Raw genomic sequence first — 20,654 nt, 5'->3', positions numbered from 1 at the left:
TTTGTCGCAAGTTAGTGGAATATGAGACTTTGTAAGAAAAAAAAAAAAAACCATCATCATTTTCCGCTAACTTGTGACAAAAAAAAAAAATTCTAGGAACTCGCAGTGCCCCTCACGGAATACCTTGGGGTGTCTTCTTTCCAAAATGGGGTCACTTGTGGCGTAGTTATACTGCCCTGGCAATTTAGGGGCCCATATGTGTGAGAAGTACTTTGCAATCAAAATGTGTAAAAAATGGCCGGTGAAATCCGAAAGGTGCACTTTGGAATATGTGCCCCTTTGCCCACCTTGGCAGCAAAAAAGTGTGACACATCTGGTATCGCCGTACTCAGGAGAAGTTGGGGAATGTGTTCTGGGGTGTCATTTTACATATACCCATGCTGGGTGAGAAAAATATCTTGGTCAAATGCCAACTTTGTATAAAAAAAATGGGAAAAGTTGTCGTTTGCCAAGATATTTCTCTCACCCAGCATGGGTATATGTAAAATGACACCCCAAAACACATTCCCCAACTTCTCCTGAGTACGGCGATACCAGATGTGTGACACTTTTTTGATGCCAAGGTGGGCAAAGGGGCGCATATTCCAAAGTGCACCTTTCGGATTTCACCGGTCATTTTTTACAGATTTTGATTGCAAAGTACTTCTCACACATATGGGCCCCTAAATTGCCAGGGCAGTATAACTACCCCACAAGTGACCCCATTTTGGAAAGAAGACACCCCAAGGTATTCTGTGAGGGGCATGGCGAGTTCCTAGAATTTTTTATTTTTTGTCGCAAGTTAGTGGAATATGAGACTTTGTAAGAAAAAATAAAAATAAAAAAATCATCATCATTTTCCGCTAACTTGTGACAAAAAATAAAAAGTTCTATGAACTCACTATGCCCATCAGCGAATACCTTAGGGTGTCTACTTTCCGAAATGGGGTCATTTGTGGGGTTTTTCTACTGTCTGGGCATTGTAGAACCTCAGGAAACATGACAGGTGCTCAGAAAATCAGAGCCGTTTCAAAAAGCGGAAATTCACATTTTTGTACCATAGTTTGTAAATGCTATAACTTTTACCCAAACCATTTTTTTTTTTTTGCCCAAACATTTTTTTTTATCAAAGACATGTAGAACTATAAATTTAGCGAAAAATTTATATATGGATGTCGTTTTTTTTTGCTAAATTTCACAGCTGAAAGTGAAAAATGACATTTTTTTGCAAAAAAATCGTTACATTTTGATTAATAACAAAAAAAGTAAAAATGTCAGCAGCAATAAAATACCACCAAATGAAAGCTCTATTAGTGAGAAGAAAAGGAGGTAAAATTCATTTGGGTGGTAAGTTGCATGACCGAGCGATAAACGGTGAAAGGAGTGTAGTGCCGAAGTGTAAAAAGTGGCCTGGTCATGAAGGGGGTTTCACCTAGCGGGGCTGAAGTGGTTAAATAGCAGCTTTCCTCCAGTTTTAATTCTCAAAAAATAAATCATGTATCATTAGTAATACAACTGTTTGCATTTCCATCGATCCAGTTTTTCTGTTCTGACTTGACGACCCTTTCAGTGAAGTCATGTTGTATTTTCTGGTGCAGTAGACATATTATACTTTTTTACTGTGCTGTTTTATTTCACCATAAAATCTGCAATTCTCTTAGGTCTCTTTTACATGCACAAGTTTTTTGTCTGGATGGGATACATGTAGTGGACGGAAAGCAACCAAATGGACTGCTGATCTATTTTTTGTGAAAAATGGAAGGCATCCGGATGCAATACATTTTTCACTGATGGCTGCTAGAGGTCAAGTGTTATTCTTCAGTTTTTCTTCCCACGTGTGAAAAACACATGCAATCTGGATACAATCCAGTCAGAAAAAAGCACACACTGACCACAATCACAGAAAAAAAACGGATTGAACTTGAATGCAAAATCATATTTTTCTCTGAGCACATACTGACATATTGCTTGTGTGAAAGAGGCCTTAAATGCTATGTACACCTTCGGGGACAATTATTTTTTCTTATAATTGCATTTTACTCATTTTGGGCTACAAATTATTTTTTCAATTGGTCTTTATTAAAAATACAGAACCGTTGAACTAGCAAAGGGTTAACTGTTTTTCTAGTTGTGTGCCGGGTACTTTCATACTGAAACATGGTTTCATGACCATTTGATAAAGGGTACTGTTCTGTCTTAAACCGACTCTGGCTACTCTGTTAAATTGATATTGTTTCTACTTCAAGAATAGTCATGTGTGTGCATCATAGAGCTTTTCCCAATTTAATACCGCCCCAGTTATTTACATACACTTGAGACTCCCATGTTTTAACTGTGTTTTCTCACTCAAAACACAGTAGTTACAATAAAGGCATAAGCTTTTACAAAGGGTTAAAGGGGCTGTCCGGGTTCAGAGCTGAACCCGGACATACCCTTATTGTCACTCAGACAGCCCCGCTGAGGCTAGCATCTGAGCATCTTATGCTCCAATGCGCTCCCTTGCCCAGCGCCATCTAGCAAGGGCTCTTTTGTTTTCAATAGCACACTGCCGGGGGGAAATCTCCGCCCGGCAGAGTGTTCGGTGACGTCAATTTAGCGCCGGGCAACGGAGAGCATCGGAGCATGAACTGCTCCGATGCTCAAGTCAGGGGTGCTGCCTGGGTGAAAATGGAGGTATGTCCGGGTTCAGCTCTTAACCCCTTTTAATAAACACTTCAAGGTCTGGGGTGAGAGCAGATGAACAACGCCTACACAGTGACAATTATGGAGCGCATGCGCTGGCTACGTTCCAATAGGGAATGGAGCTTTTTGTTCAATTGGTATGAAGCGGTAACCCTTCAGGAAAGAAGTCAGAAGCTCATCCTCGCGTAGTGACCTAATCATTTTTTTTCCCCGATCGAGACTGACTGTTTTCGCCTCCTGGCTGATGTCGCTGCCAGATTATGTTGACTCCATTGGTGGCGTATGTACCTTTATTCTGGATGTAGTCAGGACTACAGTTGAAGTGTTGATATAATTGTGTATTATGTTCTTTATCCCTTGTATATAGATATATGGTGGAAAGAAGGACATTATATCTCTATGTATATACTACTTATTATATTTAATAAAATCGCATTATAAACCTTTCTTTGAAGTGTAGCTATATAAAGAGAGTCTCTTTAAAGAGTATCAGAACCTGAAGTCTTGCTGTTATCAGCAAAACAGGCAGTCCACAAGATTGCAATCATCTGAAAGCATTCATTTGGACTGCAGCTGTAGTTCAATAGTTAAAATAAATCATTTTAACTACAAAAACTCGCAGTGCATTTCTAGCCTTACCGCTGTATGTTTTTTCTCTTGGATTCTAACTTGTAAGGCTACTTTCACACTAGCGTTTCTGGGTCCGCTTGTGAGATCCGTTTCAGGGCTCTCACAAGCGGCCCAAAACGGATCAGTTCACCCCAATGCATTCTGAATGGATAAGGATCCGTTCAGAATTCATCAGTTTGGCTCCGTTCGGCCTCAATTCCGCTCTGGAGGCGGACACCAAAACGCTGCTTGCTTACACAACGTAAGTCAATGGGGACGGATCAGTTTTCACTGAGACAATATGGTGCAATTGAAAACGGATCCGATCCCCCATTGACTTTCAATAGTGTTCAGGACTGATCCGTTTTGACTTTGTTCATGATAAATCGAACGGATCCGTTCTGAACGGATACAAGCGTTTGCATTATCGGTGCGGATCCGTCTGTGCAGATACAAGATGGATCCGCACCAAACGCGAGTGTGAAAGTAGATCGGCTACTGCCTTTAACCCTATGCAGGACTACTATTTATGTCCCACTAAAGGGGCTGGAGGTCAGAGCGTTGTCCGTGCAGCAGGCAAGGAATCAGCCTGCAAGATCTGTGAGCTACAGTTTTCTATTTGTTCCCCTGTAGGCACTGCAGTAGGTATAAACAAATCAATTCGTCTCATCAACCAAAGTTCTACACCTGCGAGGGGGTGTCCCACCAGCTGAAGACACTTCCCCATACAATCTTGCACTTGTGCTGTTGCTCTGAGACTAGCTTCACACTAGAGTTAGGGCTCTTTCACACGAGCGGATGCCGTGCGGGAAATTTGCTGCGTGAAAGAGAGCCAAGCCCCGTTCCGGACTGCAGAGACACGGAGCATTAACATGATTACTAATGCTCTTTGCCTCTCTGTGATCTTTTTACTACAAAATCATGGTGAGATAAAGTTGTCACAGTGATTTTGTTGTAAAAAGGTTACAAAGAGGCAAGGAGCATTAGCAATCATGTTCAATCATGCTCAGTGTCTCTGCTGTCCGGAACAGGGCTTGGCTCTCTTTTACGCACGGGATCCGCTCGTGTGAAAGAGCCCTTAGACATCTCCAAAAGAAAAAAACACAATGCAGCAGCACCCTGCATACCAGATAAAGTACAACAATGCCATAGTCACAAAAAAAATTATAGTGCTAATGCTACGCTTATTTATAAAGTGAGATGTTTGGCAAATGCATTTTGTACAAAACCATCTGAGCCCGTCTGCCGAACGTCAAGGCGATCTGTTTTCTAAAAAATGCATTGGTGCTGCATTGTCTTTTTCGCTCTATGTTTTTAGCCATGGCAGCGTGCACCTGCGCATTGGGATGTGCTGACTAACCCCCTTTTCTTTCCTTAGTCATCTCCGGCAGACTGTTCCAGCGGGGAACAGCCTGGCAGAGATGTCTGAATCTGGCACTACCAGACACTACCTGATATCCATCGGCCCCATTCACAACCCGGCGCGTAGCAGTTTTCGTCCAGCTGATTCTTGGCATATTTGCTAGGTTGCGGCAGGATCTCCGAAGGTCCCCATCATAGTGGATGGGGCCAGACAGTGATGAGGTAGCTTCCGGAAAACCAGTTCCCTGCTGGAACAGCCTGTTGGATCTAAAAGCGCTAGTATGAAACTAGCCTGAGTAGCACTGCAAGAACCGAGGGTTTGGATCAAATGCTATAGCTGTAACTGTGCATGGGCCGCTATACTTCCAGCGGCAGAGGGAGTGTCTTCAGCTGCGTGGATAGTCCCTCGCAGGTGTAGTACTTTGATAAGACAAAACGTTCCATACTAATTGATTCGATCACACTACGCTGTAGGTAAACTGCAGTCACCACTCTACCCTAATAGAACTGAGCTAAAAAGCAGTCAGGTAGTGCAATCTCCTATAGGTACTGACTTCTATATAATTTCTGAAATCATGATTAGACAGTCACTACTGAAAGAAAAAAAGTGACCGAAAGAAAATCTGAGCATGTAATACATCCACACATTGACACCTATGTATAAGTGCCAGAACACCATTAAATGGTTTCCAGAAAATAATATTGGCCATAAATGAATCTAGCTGGCTGCCATATATCATTTGCTGCCTTCCACTGTGCCCAAATGAATTGGATAAATGAGGCTGCTTTCTATCTCCAGCCACACAATCTAGCTCCTCGACCTGTCTCATCACCCAGACTTCAGCAAACAGCCACAAAAGCTTCATACATTACAGTCAAATTACTGGGAATCGGTCACCAGATTTCTGCCCTAACTGAGGGCAGTATTAACTAGTAACAGAACCCTTTAGCAAATGCTGGGTCACTTTCTTGTACTGACCCAACCGTTTTGCTAAAATGTGTATTGAGCATCTCCAGCACAAGCAGAGTACTGGGCTCCCCCCAATACAGTGCACACACCAAGGAGACGTCATATTCGTGAGCTCCTGACTTTCCCTGTCCGCCTTGCTGATTTCTACAGGGAAAGAGTGGTTCGTTAGGGGTGGGGGGCAGGGAGTGCTGGGAGCTCTTGGATATGTGGCCTCCTGAGCTTCTGCAGTGTGCTCAGCTTATGGTGGAGCTACTCAATACTGACTTTAGCAAAAGTGGCAATTCCAGAAAGTGACCCAACGTTTTGCTAAGGTCAACTGTCTGGTGACAGATTCCCATTAAAGGGCATCTGTCAGCAGATTTGTACCTATGAAACTGGCTGACCTGTTACATGTGCATTTGGCAGTTGAAGATATCTGTGTTGGTTCCATGTTCATATGTGCCCTTATTGCTGAGAAAAATGATGTTTTAACCACCTCCGGACCGCCTAACGCACGGATGCGTCCGGAAGGTGGTTGATTCATTCCTCCTGGACGCATCCGTGCGTCATCTCGCGATAGCCAAGATTTCCTGTAAACGCGCGCACACAGGCGCGCGCGTTCACAGGAACGGAAGTTAAGCGAGTGGATCTCCAGCCTGCCAGCGGCGATCGCTCGCTGGCAGGCTGGAGATGTGATTTTTTTTTAACCCCTAACAGGTATATTAGACGCTGTTTTGAAAACAGCGTCTAATATACCTGCTACCTGGTCCTCTGGTGGTCCCTTTTGTTTGGATCGACCACCAGAGGACACAGGTAGCTCAGTAAAGTAGCACCAAACACCACTACACTACACCCCCCCCCCTGTCACTTATTAACCCCTTATGAACCCCTGATCACCCCATATAGACTCCCTGATCACCCCCCTGTCATTGATCACCCCCCTGTAAGGCTCCATTCAGACGTCCGTATGATTTTTACGCATCCACGGATACATGGATCGGATCCGCAAAACGCATACGGACGTCTGAATGGAGCCTTACAGGGGGGTGATCACCCATATAGACACCCTGATAACCCCCCTGTCATTGATCACCCCCCTGTCATTGATCACCCCCCTGTAAGGCTCCATTCAGATGTCCGTATGATTTTTACGGATCCACGGATACATGGATCGGATCCGCAAAACACATACGGACGTCTGAATGGAGCCTTACAGGGGGGTGATCAATGACAGGGGGGGTGATCACCTCATATACACTCCCTGATCACCCCCTGTCATTGATCACCCCCCTGTCATTGATCACCCCCCTGTAAGGCTCCATTCAGATGTCCGTATGTGTTTTGCGGATCCGATCCATGTATACGTGGATCCGTAAAAATCATACGGGCGTCTGAATGGAGCCTTACAGGGGGGTGATCAATGACAGGGGGGTGATCAATGACAGGGGGGTGATCAGGGAGTCTATATGGGTGATCACCCCCCTGTCATTGATCACCCCCCACCCCCCACCCTTGTAAGGCTCCATTCAGACATTTTCTTTGGCCCAAGTTAGCGGATTTTTTTTTTTTTGTTATTATTTTTTTTTCTTACTAAGTCTCATATTCCACTAACTTGTGTCAAAAAATAAAATCTCACATGAACTCACCATACCCCTCACGGAATCCAAATGCGTAAATTTTTTTTAGACATTTCTATTCCAGACTTCTTCTCACGCTTTAGGGCCCCTAAAATGCCAGGGCAGTATAAATACCCCACATGTGACCCCATTTCGGAAAGAAGACACCCCAAGGTATTCCGTGAGGGGCATATTGAGTCCATGAAAGATTTACATTTTTGTCCCAAGTTAGCGGAAACGGAGACTTTGTGAGAAAATACAAAAAAAAAAAATCAATTTCTGCTAACTTGTGCCAAAAAAAAAATATTCTATGAACTCGCCATGCCCCTCATTGAATAATTTGGGGTGTCTTCTTTCCAAAATGGGGTCACATGTGGGGTATATTTACTGCCCTGGCATTTTAGGGGCCCAAAAGCGTGAGAAGAAGTCTGGGATCCAAATGTCTAAAAATGCCCTCCTAAAAGGAATTTGGGCCGCTTTGCGCATCTAGGCTGCAAAAAAGTGTCACACATGTGGTATCGCCGTACTCAGGAGAAGTTGGGCAATGTGTTTTGGGGTGTCATTTTACATATACCCATGCTGGGTGAGATAAATATGTTGGTCAAATGCCAACTTTGTATAAAAAAAAAAATGGGAAAAGTTGTCTTTTGCCAAGATATTTCTCTCACCCAGCATGGGTATATGTAAAATGACACCCCAAAACACGTTCCCCAACTTCTCCTGAGTACGGCGATACCACATGTGTGACACTTTTTTGCCGCCTAGGTGGATAAAGGGGCACACATTCCAAAGAGCACCTTTAGGATTTTACAGGTCATTTTTTTACACATTTTGATTTTAAACTACTTACCACACATTAGGGCCCCTAGAATGCCAGGGCAGTATAACTACGCCACAAGTGACCCCATTTTGGAAAGAAGACACCCCAAGGTATTCCGTGAGGGGCATGGCGAGTTCCTAGAATGTTTATTTTTTTGTCACAAGTTAGCGGAAAATGATGATTTCTTTTTTTTTTTCTTTTTCTTACAAAGTCTCATATTCCACTAACTTGTGACAAAAAATAAAAAATTCTAGGAACTCGCCATGCCCCTCACGGAACACCCTGGGGTGTCTTCTTTCCAAAATGGGGTCACTTGTGGGGTAGTTATACTGCCCTGGCATTTTAAGGGCCCATTTGCGTGAGAAGTAGTTTGCAATCAAAATCTGTAAAAAAATGACCGGTGAAATCCGAAAGGTGCTCTTTGGAATGTGTGCCCCTTTGCCCACCTAGGCTGCAAAAAAGTGTCACACATCTGGTATCGCCGTACTCGGGAGAAGTTGGGGAATGTGTTTTGTGGTGTCATTTTACATATACCCATGCTGGGTGAGAGAAATATCTTGGCAAAAGACAACATTTCCCATTTTTTTATACAAAGTTGGCATTTGACCAAGATATTTCTCTCACCCAGCATGGGTATATGTAAAATGACACCCCAAAACACATTCCCCAACTTCTCCTGAGTACGGCGATACCACATGTGTGACACTTTTTTGCAGCCTAGGTGGTCAAAGGGGCACACATTCCAAAGAGCACCTTTCGGATTTCACCGGTCATTTTTTTACAGATTTTGATTGCAAACTACTTCTCACGCATATGAGCCCCTAAAATGCCAGGGCAGTATAACTACCCCACAAGTGACCCCGATTTGGAAAGAAGACACCTCAGGTTATTCCGTGAGGGGCATGGCGAGTTCCTAGAATTATTTTTTTTTTGTCACAAGTTAGTGTAATATGAAACTTTGTAAGAAAAAAATAAAATAAAAAATAAATCATCATTTTCCGCTAACTTGTGACAAAAAATAAAAAGTTCTATGAACTCACTATGCCCATCAGGGTGTCTACTTTCCGAAATAGGGTCATTTGTGGGGTGTTTGTACTGTCTGGGCATTGTAGAACCTCAGGAAACATGACAGGTGCTCAGAAAGTCAGAGCTGTTTCAAAAAGCGGAAATTCACATTTTTGTACCATAGTTTGTAAACGCTATAACTTTTACCCAAACCATTTTTTTTTTTTACCCAAACATTTTTTTTTTATCAAAGACATGTAGAACAATAAATTTAGCGAAAAATTTATATATGGATGTGGTTTTTTTTGCAAAATTTTACAACTGAAAGTGAAAAATGTCATTTTTTTGCAAAAAAATCGTTACATTTCGATTAATAACAAAAAAAAAGTAAAAATGTCAGCAGCAATGAAATACCACCAAATGAAAGCTCTATTAGTGAGAAGAAAAGGAGGTAAAATTCATTTGGGTGGTAAGTTGCATGACCGAGCAATAAACGGTGAAAGTAGTGTAGTGCAGAAGTGTAAAAAGTGGCCTGGTCATTAAGGGGGTTTCAGCTAGCGGGGTTGAAGTGGTTAATATATGTAAAATATATGTAAATGAGCCTCTAGGAGCAACGGGGGCTTTGCCATTACATCTAGAGGCTCAGCTCTCTCTACAACTGCTGTACCTTTTGCACTTTGTTTGACAGGTCCAGTCACCCCTTCCAATCAGCTGTATAAAGAGGCCACCAAGCTCCAGTGACCGCCGCGGCCTCTTCAAACAGCTGATCAGTCGGGGTGCGAGAAGCTGGACCTCCACCGATCAGACACTGATGACCTAATATGATGTCATTTATCTGTTTTAGACAGGTTTTGGAGGAAAACCCCTTTAATAAGACAGCATTCAGCTGACTACTAGACTACTGAATGTACAATAGTAAAGTGCTCAATCCAATGAGGCTCAGAGAGAAGGAACTCTAACGCTGAGACTACAGCTTTGTGCTTGTAGAAGATTCCAATTAAAACTGTCAAAATCGCAAATAAAATCCACTAAACTGCAAACATATTAGCTCTCATTAGCATGAGGAAAAGGCATTTTAACACTGGAAATTAAACTCAATCTGATGTAAACACTTTGTTTTCCCACTTGATGTCATGCCAAAAGAGGATAGCTGTTTAAAACATCTATCCGAGAGAAAAGGGAGAAAAAAACAGCAGTGCTAAACACTGGTGTGCACAGATCAGAATGCTAAAGAGGTGAAGTGCATGGAGATCCAGTGATGAGGTCTCCACCATCCTCCAGAGTAAGCGGTCTAAGAGAATCCATCCAGAATTCTACAGCTGTTAAAACTGGCACCAGCTAAACCATTAATATTAAAGAGGATCAAATCTGACAACTAATACATTCCTATAAACATTGCCGACATTTTCTCTTGCATAATTTCTAATAAAATAATTTTTCTTAAAACAAACGGGGAAAAAAAAAAAAAAAAAAAAACACAGAGCAACTGAAATAACATTCCATCACCCAAAATGTCTCATGTATGGATGCACAAGGTGTTATTTTTGCAGCCTAGGATTGACTTACAGACAGTAACTTCCAGGTTATGGATCTGACAGGTTTTGGAATTCCAGACCAGCTCAACTTCCTCAGCTCATCTGCAAAAAAAACAAAGGGCGTGATAAGTATCAGACATTTAGGCCCCTTTCACACAAGCGAGTTTTACGAGCCGGTGCAATGCGTGACGTGAACGCATGGCACCCGCTCTGAATCCTGACCCATTCATTTCAATAGGTCTGTGTACATGAGCTTTTTTTTTTTTTCGCATTTTTTTCACGCATCAGTTCTGAATTGCGTGGAAAACGCAGCATGTTCTATAGTCTACGTTTTTCCCGGAGCCCTGGCCCCATAGAAGTGAAGAGGTCTTCAGTGAAAAACGCTTAGTGATTTTCCATGTCAAATCATTTTCTTAGCGAGTCTGAAGTGGTCTCTCTCTTCACACTGATATCACAACCTCTGTCATCAGAGAAAGCACACATATGCAGACTCATTCTGTGATGGAGCCCGATGAGTATCCTTAATTTATAATGGGAGGACCAAAATTCTTTCAGGTTTCCAAAACAGCTATTCTTGGAGGGCAAGGCCTAGCCAAGCATGTGAGGAGACATTAACGCTGCAGCTCCTGAACTAATCTGCAATCCTCCTGCATCCATCTGATTTAGCTGCCTACCTGACCTTAAATACACTCCAGAGTTCTCCCTGACTTTGTGGAGACTCAAATCTGCCATTATGACCTGTACAAGCTGGAAAGACAAAGAGGCAAAAGAGGGCCCACTCTCCACCCTGGCAAAACAAAGTGGAGTCTATGCTTCCACCAGAGAGGTGGATGTGGCAGCCCAGCTTGAGTAATGAACCCACTCTTAAGGACGTTTACTCAGCGGTAGCACAGTGTAGTAACACTTTACTGAATATGAACACTCAAACAAGCAGGTTACAGGAAAATGTCTTGCCGATATGTCAAGATCTCAGGGAGGGAACAGCACCTACAAGGAGAGCGGAGCCAGGGAGAGTTGTGGCTGGAGGACCCCGGGGTCCGTCCACCACCAGGCGCAGCTCCCCGCCTCTCCCATTGAAGTGAATGGGAGCACACCGCGCATGCGCGGCCACCGCTCCCATTCATTTCTATGGGGCCGACAGAAATAGCCGAGCCAGCGCTCGGCTATTTTCGGCGGCTCCATAGAAATGAATGGAGGGCGGCTGCGCATGCGCAGAGCGCCCTCCTCAAGTTTCTCCGCTCCGTTCTGCTTGTAGGTCCTTGTAGACCTATCAGACAATGGGGGCATATCCTAGCGATAGGCCCCCATTGTCTATGATGGGATAACCCCTTTAATGACCAGAAATGTAAAGTGGAAGAGAGAGTGATAGAAGATCAAATCCCCCCAGTTAAGAGAGATCTTGGCAAATCTTAGTAATCATAAGTATCTTCCGATTAACGACTGAAAAAAGTATATCTCTTTCTGGGCTCTTCCACCGACATTCAGAGGAGGAGAGCAGAGTCGGACTGGCCCACCAGAGTACTAGAGCATCCTCCTATGGGCCCAGGCTCTGACACCATAGTGGGCCTCGAAGAGAGAAAAACAAAAAACGAAAACAAAAAACATTTGAAGCTGCCTTAGTGGACAATAAATTGCCACTAGAGTCTATTTTCTTTTTACTCAAAAGCTATTAGACTTTATTGATGCTATAGGGGTTGGGACATGAGAATAATTTCCTCTGGTGGGCTGAAGGAACCCCAGTCAGATCCTGGAGGTGAGTGAGAGAGCTACAGCTTTCCTAGTCTATGACCTATCCTTCCAAGATAAGAGTGGTCGCCTCTGGTGATGTGTATCTGTTCAAGACATATATTGTGGTCTGTTAGTGGTTAGATGTTCATTAATGAATCCTTCGTAATACCGCAAGTTCTGGATGAGGATGCAACCCTGTTTATGTTGTCTCTGGTGCCTCTGATCTAACTGGGGATATTGAAAAGTACTGCATATTATGTTAAATGCCTTGTTTAACCTACTGTTCTCCTGCTGATATATAGGTTGGCCTACTTAAGATTCTGTCTTTTGTGTTGAAGAACCTTGATGGATGCCTAAGCATATGAATGTGGTTAAAAATCTTAAAATTCCTTTTCTTCACTTCTTCTCAGGAGTACTTACTACGTACTACTTGAGTACAGGAATACATTTTCCTCCACTTAGCTTTGGTAGGGGAAATGTGTACAAGGGGGTTGATGCTGTTTATTTGCACAGAGTTCTAGATATTATTAAGGGTACATATTATGCTGTTTATAATTATTATTTTTGCCCGAAAGACTGCATGGACCATGGAAAGTAAGATGCATCTTACTTTGTGGAATGTACAGGGCATGAGGAATGCCTCAAAACGTTATGCGGTGTTCTTAGCCCTGCAGAACTATCAGCAGCCATACCATAACCATCTGAAATACATGTTGTGATGGAATTATTTTCCAGGGATATGGTGTCGAGAAATGTGAGGGAGCCTTCACACGTGGCAGATTTTGATCCAGACGATTTCTGCGACTGAAAAACAACTCCACTCATCTGAATTGGGGCTTGCAGAAATCCATGTGCCCCATTCAAATGAATGGAAATGATTTTCAGTAGCAGAATATTTTTTTAAAATTTGTGCATTAAGGCACCCTAAAACAGGAAAAGGCATCTTTTTTCCCACATCACACTACTGTACGGATGAAGAGAAGTGGCAAGACATCACAACGTTAATCATACATAATGCAGACACTCCATAAGAGGCGCTTTTCCCCTTAAATAACAATTCTCCCTGCTGTTTATAACCCAAGCCTAAAGTGCTTATGACAATACAATGCTTATTTTCCACAAATGGGTTTCATTTCCTAGCAACATATTTAGAAAGTACAAAGAACCTCATACAGCAGCCCAAAGATACATAAAATTGCTTCAATTATGAGAAAAAATATTTGCAATCCTCTCTCTGTACAGAGCCGAGAGAGACGGTAAATATCATGAAAGTTCTGCAAGATGGATGTAGAAGTGAAATGACTGTGCTCAATATGCTAGAAATGTTGTTTAGTACTAAACAGAAAAAAGCGAGTCCTATCCTCTGCTATATCCTAAATGGTTTTGCAGGAATTATTTATATTTCCACAGCTGCTATATACTGTGCACATATTTCACAGTGCATTGTGCGTATCGCTCTTATTTATGGTGCAAGCTTCTCCTTCCCAAGCCGGAACTCCTATTCTGTTCACCTTCATGCCCATATAAAATAGGTACTTTCACACTTGCGCTTGATCGGATCCGTTCTGAACGGATCCGATCATATTAATGCAGACGGAGGCTCCGTTCAGTACGGATCCGTCTGCATTAATAACTTAGAAAAAATTCTAAGTGTGAAAGCAGCCTGAGCGGATCCGTTCAGACTTTCAATGTAAAGTCAATGGGGGACGGATCCGCTTGAAGATTAAGCCATAGGGTGACATCTTCAAGCGGATCCGTTCCCATTGACTTACATTGTAAGTCTGAACGGATCCGCTCGCCTCCGCACGGCCAGGCGGACAGCTGAACGCTGCAAGCAGCGTTCAGCTGTCCGCCTGTCCGTGCGGAGGCGAGCGGAGCGGAGGCTGAACGCCGCCAGACTGATGCAGTCTGAGCGGATCCGCTCCATTCAGACTGCATCAGGGCTGGACAGAGGCGTTTGGGTCCGCTCTTGAGCTCCTTCAAACGGAGCTCACGAACGGACCCATGAACGCTAGTGTGAAAGTAGCCTAACTGTGTTCGTTCATATGTGGACGCATTGCTGAGAAAGATTTAGTTTTAATATATTCAAATGAGCCTCTAGGGGCAATCGGGGGGGATGTCATTACTCCTATAGGCTCTGCTCTCTTTGCAACTGCCATGCTCTCTGCAATCTCAATGACTAGGAGAAGTTTAGGTGTGATCACATTTACAGTCTGGCCATGTCAATTAAAGTGCAGAGGAAATGTCAGTTGCAGAGAGAGCAGAGACTCTAGGAGTAATGACAACGCCCCCGTTGCTCCTAAAGCTTTATTTGCATATATATAACAAAAAAATATTCTCTCAGCAAACATATATGAACATGAGACCAACATATATACCTTCAGCTGCCAAGTGAAAGGGGGTGATTTGAACTTTTAATATTTTTTTTTACTTTCTATTTATCAACTTTTAGCCCACTTAGGGATCTTTTGATTTATTGTCCCATACACCATAATAGAGATATATTATGGTGAACGGGATACTACCACTCTGCCTGCTGAGCTGTGCCTCATGCACAGCTTTGCAGGCAGATTGCCATGAGAGGCCTGGGAACCTTCAGCACACCCCAGGCTTTTATGGTAACCAATCAGAGCCCTGTGATTTCAATGTGGGGGCTCTGATCACACATGCCATAATCGCTATTGAACAAGGCATCTGAGGGGTTAAAGGACCGGTTTGGCAACATAGCCAATCCCAGTCATCGCGTTGGGTGCGTACTGTATTATACAGCCAAAACCAACCGCATATGGATTAGGCTCAGTGCAGCAGCCTGCTCCATACAATCCCATGCATTAACGTGTTAAATAGGAAGCATCTTGGAGTTACGGCATTTTTTTATTGAATTCTGCATTATTAGACAGATTTTAATGAATATAAATTTAAGATAATGTCATTAAAAGGGTTTTCTGAAATATTTTTACTGATTCGTGGGGATCAGACACCCGGGATCTCCGCTGATCAGCTGTTTGAGAAGGCACCAGCGCTCGCAGCGGCACCGTGGCCTTCTCCATGCTAAGCATAGCGCCATCCATTTCATAGTGGCTGTGCTTGGTATCACAGCTCAGCCCGATTCACTTCAATGGGGCTAAGCTGCGACTAAGCCATGTGCAGGGAAAACTCCAAGTACTGGTGCCTTCTCAAACAGCTGATCTGCGGGTCCCAGGTGTCCAGAGATTAGGCAATCAGTAAAAATATCTATGATAACCCATTTAATTCAAGTACTATTATCTGAATAAACAAGCAGGAAATAATGCCTCAAAAGTCAGAAGTCTGCAAAGCTAAGACATTCTGAAAACTAACACTGTTATACAGCATCTACACAATCATAGTAAGTAAATTAGAACTCCATCACAATTTACACAGTCATTTTCTAACTACAAATGTCTATTGAAAACAACAAAGCAATGGAGCAGAAAGTAACATGGTTGTTGCTGGAACTGTATACACAACGCTCTTTGAGCACAATGTATACAGCAATGTCAAAGGCAGAGTCGGTGTCTGACAACGAAAACAGGATTCCCTTTCTTCTACGATCTCCATGCAACTGCCATCTCTGTCTGGGTATATACACTGTGTGTGTGTTTTCACACATACATACATATACAGTATAATTTATATATATATATATATATATATATATATATATATATATATAAAATATATACACACACACACACATACACACCCTCTGTGTGGAGGGGTCAAAGGTGCCCAAAAAAAAAAAACTGTGGCAAAAAAAAGGATGAATTATCCAACAAGAATATAAATTAAAATAAAATATAGAAATTAGGATTTTATTAGGATGGTTTTACATAGGGCATTTTTGAGCACCAAACCACCAAGGGAATCTGTCACCTGCTTTTAGCATTTTAAGCTTTCAACATCGCCATGTTCACTAAAGTACCTTATTTCCTGCAGTGGTCTTCTTACTTTATTTCGTTTTGTCATTTTGATTTAAAAAAAAAAAGTTATTTTTCTGATATGCTAATCAAGCTCCAAGGTGCCCAGAGGGGCGTTTTCCTTCTCTGGAGCCCAGTGCCGCCCCCCTGCAGTGCCCAGCCCTCCTTACTTTCACACTAGCGCTTGATCGGATCCGTTCTGAACGGATCCGATCATATTAATGCAGACGGAGGCTCCGTTCAGTACGGATCCGTCTGCATTAATAACTTAGAAAAATTTCTAAGTGCGCAAGATGCCTGAGCGGATCCGTTCAGACTTTCAATGTAAAGTCAATGGGGGACGGATCCGCTTGAAGATTGAGCCATATGGTGTCATCTTCAAGCGGATCCGTTCCCATTGACTTACATTGTAAGTCTGAACGGATCCGCTCGCCTCCGCACGGCCGTGCGGAGGCAAGCGGAGCGGAGGCTGAACGCCGCCAGACTGATGCAGTCTGAGCGGATCCGCTCCATTCAGACTGAATCAGGGCTGGACGGAGGCGTTCGGGTCCGCTCGTGAGCTCCTTCAAACGGAGCTCACGAGCGGACCGACGAACGCTAGTGTGAAAGGAGCCTTAATTTGAAGCCCAAGAACGCCTCCTGTTCCTTAAGTAACCTCCCACAGCCCCGGCAAACGGTTCCGCCCTCTCGTCACGTCATCTTCTACCTTCAAGAAATGCCCCGTTCTTCGTGTCGGCCGCCAAAAATCTCGCGCAGGCGCAGTACCGGCAACATGGCAATGGTGACAGCTTAAAATGCTAAAAGCAGGTGAGAGATTCCCTTTAATTACTCACAAATGCAAAAAAATTTAAAGAAATAAAATCCAACCTAAAACGGTTACTCTAAAACTGAGCTAAAAAAAAAAAAGAAAAACAACAGCTAAGGGTACTTTCACACTTGCGTTGTTTGATTCCGGCAGGCAGTTCCGTTGCCTGAACTGACTGCCTGATCAGGCAAACTGTATGCAAACGGATGTCATTTTTTCTGACTGATCAGGCATTTTTCTGACTGATCAGGATCCTGATCAGTCATAAAAATGCCTGATCAGTCAGAAAAATGCATTGCAATACCGGATCCGTTTTTCCGGTGTCATCAGGCAAAACGGATCCGTTTTTTTTTTTTTTTTTTCATTTTTAAAGGTCTGCGCATGCGCAGACCGGAAGGACGGATCCGGCATTCCGGTATTTTGAATGCCGGATCCGGCACTAATACATTCCTATGGAAAAAAATGCCGGATCCGGCATTCAGGCAAGTCTTCAGTTTTTTTCGCCGGAGATAAAACCGTAGCATGCTACGGTTTTCTCTTTTGCCTGATCAGTCAAAACGACTGAACTGAAGACATCCTGATGCAAACTGAACGGATTACTCTCCATTCAGAATGCATGGGGATATGCCTGATCAGTTATTTTCCGGTATAGAGCCCCTGTGACGGAACTCTATGCCGGAAAAGAAAAACGCAAGTGTGAAAGTACCCTAATGGGCTTATTCAAATTTTTAGAATGTTGCTTTAATTCAGTGATGCCCAACCTACGGCACAAATGCGGCCCGCGAAGCAGTGTCATGCGGCCCGCGCAGTAACAGGACTTTATCAGCGCAGGGCGATGCTGCCTGCAATCTCCCCGCCCAGCGCCGCCTCCTAGCTAATTTATTCACTGCACTTGCCTCTGAAATTGAGAAGGAAGCGCCGTAATCTCGCACAGGCGCACCGGCATCGAAGTGCACATGCACCGTCCTCCTGGCCTCTGCCAATGTGCCTCTGCGAGATTACAGCGCTTCTCTTCAATTATACAGAGGCAAGTGCAGTGAATAAATTAGCTAGGAAGAGTCTCTGGGGGAGGGGTGTGAATCTGTAGATGACACTGGGGGGGGAATCTGTAGAGGACACTGAGGGGGGGGGGGATCTGTAGAGGACACTTACGGGGGGGGGGATCTGTAGAGGACACTTACGGGGGGGATCTGTAGAGGACACTTACGGGGAGGGGGGGATCTGTAGAGGACACTTACGGGGGGGGATCTGTAGAGGACACTTACGGGGGGGGGGGATCTGTAGAGGACACTTACGGGGGGGGGGAAATCTGTAGAGGACACTTACAGGGGGGGATCTGTAGAGGACACTTACAGGGGGGGATCTGTAGAGGACACTTACAGGGGGGGATCTGTAGAGGACACTTACAGGGGGGGATCTGTAGAGGACACTTACAGGGGGGGGATCTGTAGAGGACACTTACAGGGGGGGGATCTGTAGAGGACACTTACAGGGGGGGGATCTGTAGAGGACACTTACAGGGGGGGATCTGTAGAGGACACTTACAGGGGGGGATCTGTAGAGGACACTTACAGGGGTGGATCTGTAGAGGACACTTACAGGGGGGGGATCTGTAGAGGACACTTACAGGGGGGGATCTGTAGAGGACACTTACAGGGGGGGATCTGTAGAGGACACTTACAGGGGGGGATCTGTAGAGGACACTTACAGGGGGGGATCTGTAGAGGACACTTACAGGGGGGGGGATCTGTAGAGGACACTTACAGGGGGGGATCTGTAGAGGACACTTACAGGGGGGGATCTGTAGAGGACACTTACAGGGGGGGGATCTGTAGAGGACACTTACAGGGGGGGGGATCTGTAGAGGACACTTACAGGGGGGGATCTGTAGAGGACACTTACAGGGGGGGATCTGTAGAGGACACTTACAGGGGGGGATCTGTAGAGGACACTTACAGGGGGGGATCTGTAGAGGACACTTACAGGGGGGGATCTGTAGAGGACACTTACAGGGGGGATCTGTAGAGGACACTTACAGGGGGGGATCTGTAGAGGACACTTACAGGGGGGGATCTGTAGAGGACACTTACAGGGGGGGATCTGTAGAGGACACTTACAGGGGGGGATCTGTGGATGACACCGGGATCTAGGGAGGGGTGTGGGGATGTTGGGGTGGGAGGTCCTGGAGGGGTGTTTGGGTGGGAGCTCTGGTAGGGGTGGGAGGTCCAATAGGTATGTAGGGGTTGGAGGTTCGGGCGGAAGGGGGGGCCATACATTTTATTGCTATGGGGCCCAGTCATTTGTAGCTACGCCCCTGACTGGTAAGATTGGGGGCGGGCACTGGAGTGATAGAGCGCCCTGCTGTAGGAGAAGCCGGCGGGAGATGAAAGGAGGAGGGGCCAGCTCCTGGTGGTGTCAGGCACACAGCACAAGCATGGCGGTGGAGGATCTGACTGAAGTCTAAAGACCAGACATCAAGGTAGACCTGCAGAAGAAGGTGACAGCGCAGTATGTGATGTATACATGTGTGTAATGTATGTAGTGCAGTGTGTGATCATCACATACTGCACTACATACATTACACACATATATACATCACATGCCCCCTCACAGTAATAATGCCAAGATATGCGCCCTCTTCACAGACTTAATGCTCACACATGCCCCCTCACAGTAGTTATGCCAAGATATGTGCCCCCTCACAGTAGTTATGCCCAGATATGTGCCCTCTTCACAGTAGTTATACCCTGATATGTGCCCTCTTCACAGTAGTTATGCCAGATATGTGCCCTCTTCACAGTAGTAATGCTCACACGTGCCCCCTCACAGCATTTGCATTTCTTTCTGGCAAAGCTACCTGGTTCCGGCCGCGAAATTTATACGAAGTCTAGTGCGGCCCTCAGACGAAAAATGGCTAATTCATTCCCTTCCAGAGTACTCGGCTTAGAAGGAACTGGATGTACGGTTACCATACTATTTTCTGATAAAATGACAAGCATATTTTATCTGCCAATCAAGGGTAAGATACATTTTCCACAACAGACCTTTTAAGGACCAAATCAAAAGCGAACCCCACAGGTGTGTAACGAGTCATACTGTTATAAATATGTCAGCGTCAGAGGCCGGACAGCCCATCTGATTATTATTCTATAAAACTATATTCACATCAATATTCATGGGTTTCGACACACTACATTAAACAAAGAAAGGTGTGTAATAGAGCATGAAAAAGGCTAAACACAATTTATCTCTATCTAAAGAGAATTCACCCTCTTCCACTACAGTATACTCCTTTTTAGTTCTTCAGATTGGTCTGCACATGTCAAAATATGTAAAGAGCCACCATAAATATAGGTCAAAGATTACAGACATCCTCTTATATACTAACAAACACGTTTTAAATAAAGTCTGAATGGTGTCTCACAATGTTTTGTAGTATTTATGTGGTTTTAAGGCAAGGTCCTAATAAAAGGATTTGACTTCAGCCACATCAAGGACATGCCTTCCAAATCAATCTCTGGACGAATCGGAAGCTAACTGCTATGTATATGCAATGCTAAGCTGCTGAATATGCTGAACAACGTCTATGAAGATAAATCACCAATACACTAACAATTAAAGTTCCT

The 20,654-nt window shown here is 44.1% G+C and overlaps 1 protein-coding gene across 1 annotated transcript in view; it reads right to left on the bottom strand.

The window, feature by feature from the left end:
- TBC1D22A (TBC1 domain family member 22A) overlaps positions 1-20,654 on the bottom strand; it is a 620,637-nt gene that overhangs the window by 485,686 nt on the left and 114,297 nt on the right. The window contains exon 5 of the mRNA XM_044280236.1: positions 10,589-10,659. Coding sequence (XP_044136171.1) covers positions 10,589-10,659 — 71 coding nt within the window. The remainder of the gene's footprint in view (positions 1-10,588; positions 10,660-20,654) is intronic.

Source organism: Bufo gargarizans, chromosome 2, assembly GCF_014858855.1.
Source record: "Bufo gargarizans isolate SCDJY-AF-19 chromosome 2, ASM1485885v1, whole genome shotgun sequence".
In the NCBI taxonomy this organism is placed as follows: domain Eukaryota; kingdom Metazoa; phylum Chordata; class Amphibia; order Anura; family Bufonidae; genus Bufo; species Bufo gargarizans.
Note: the sequence above shows the minus strand (reverse complement) of the source record. Positions and strands in the feature narration are given on the sequence as shown.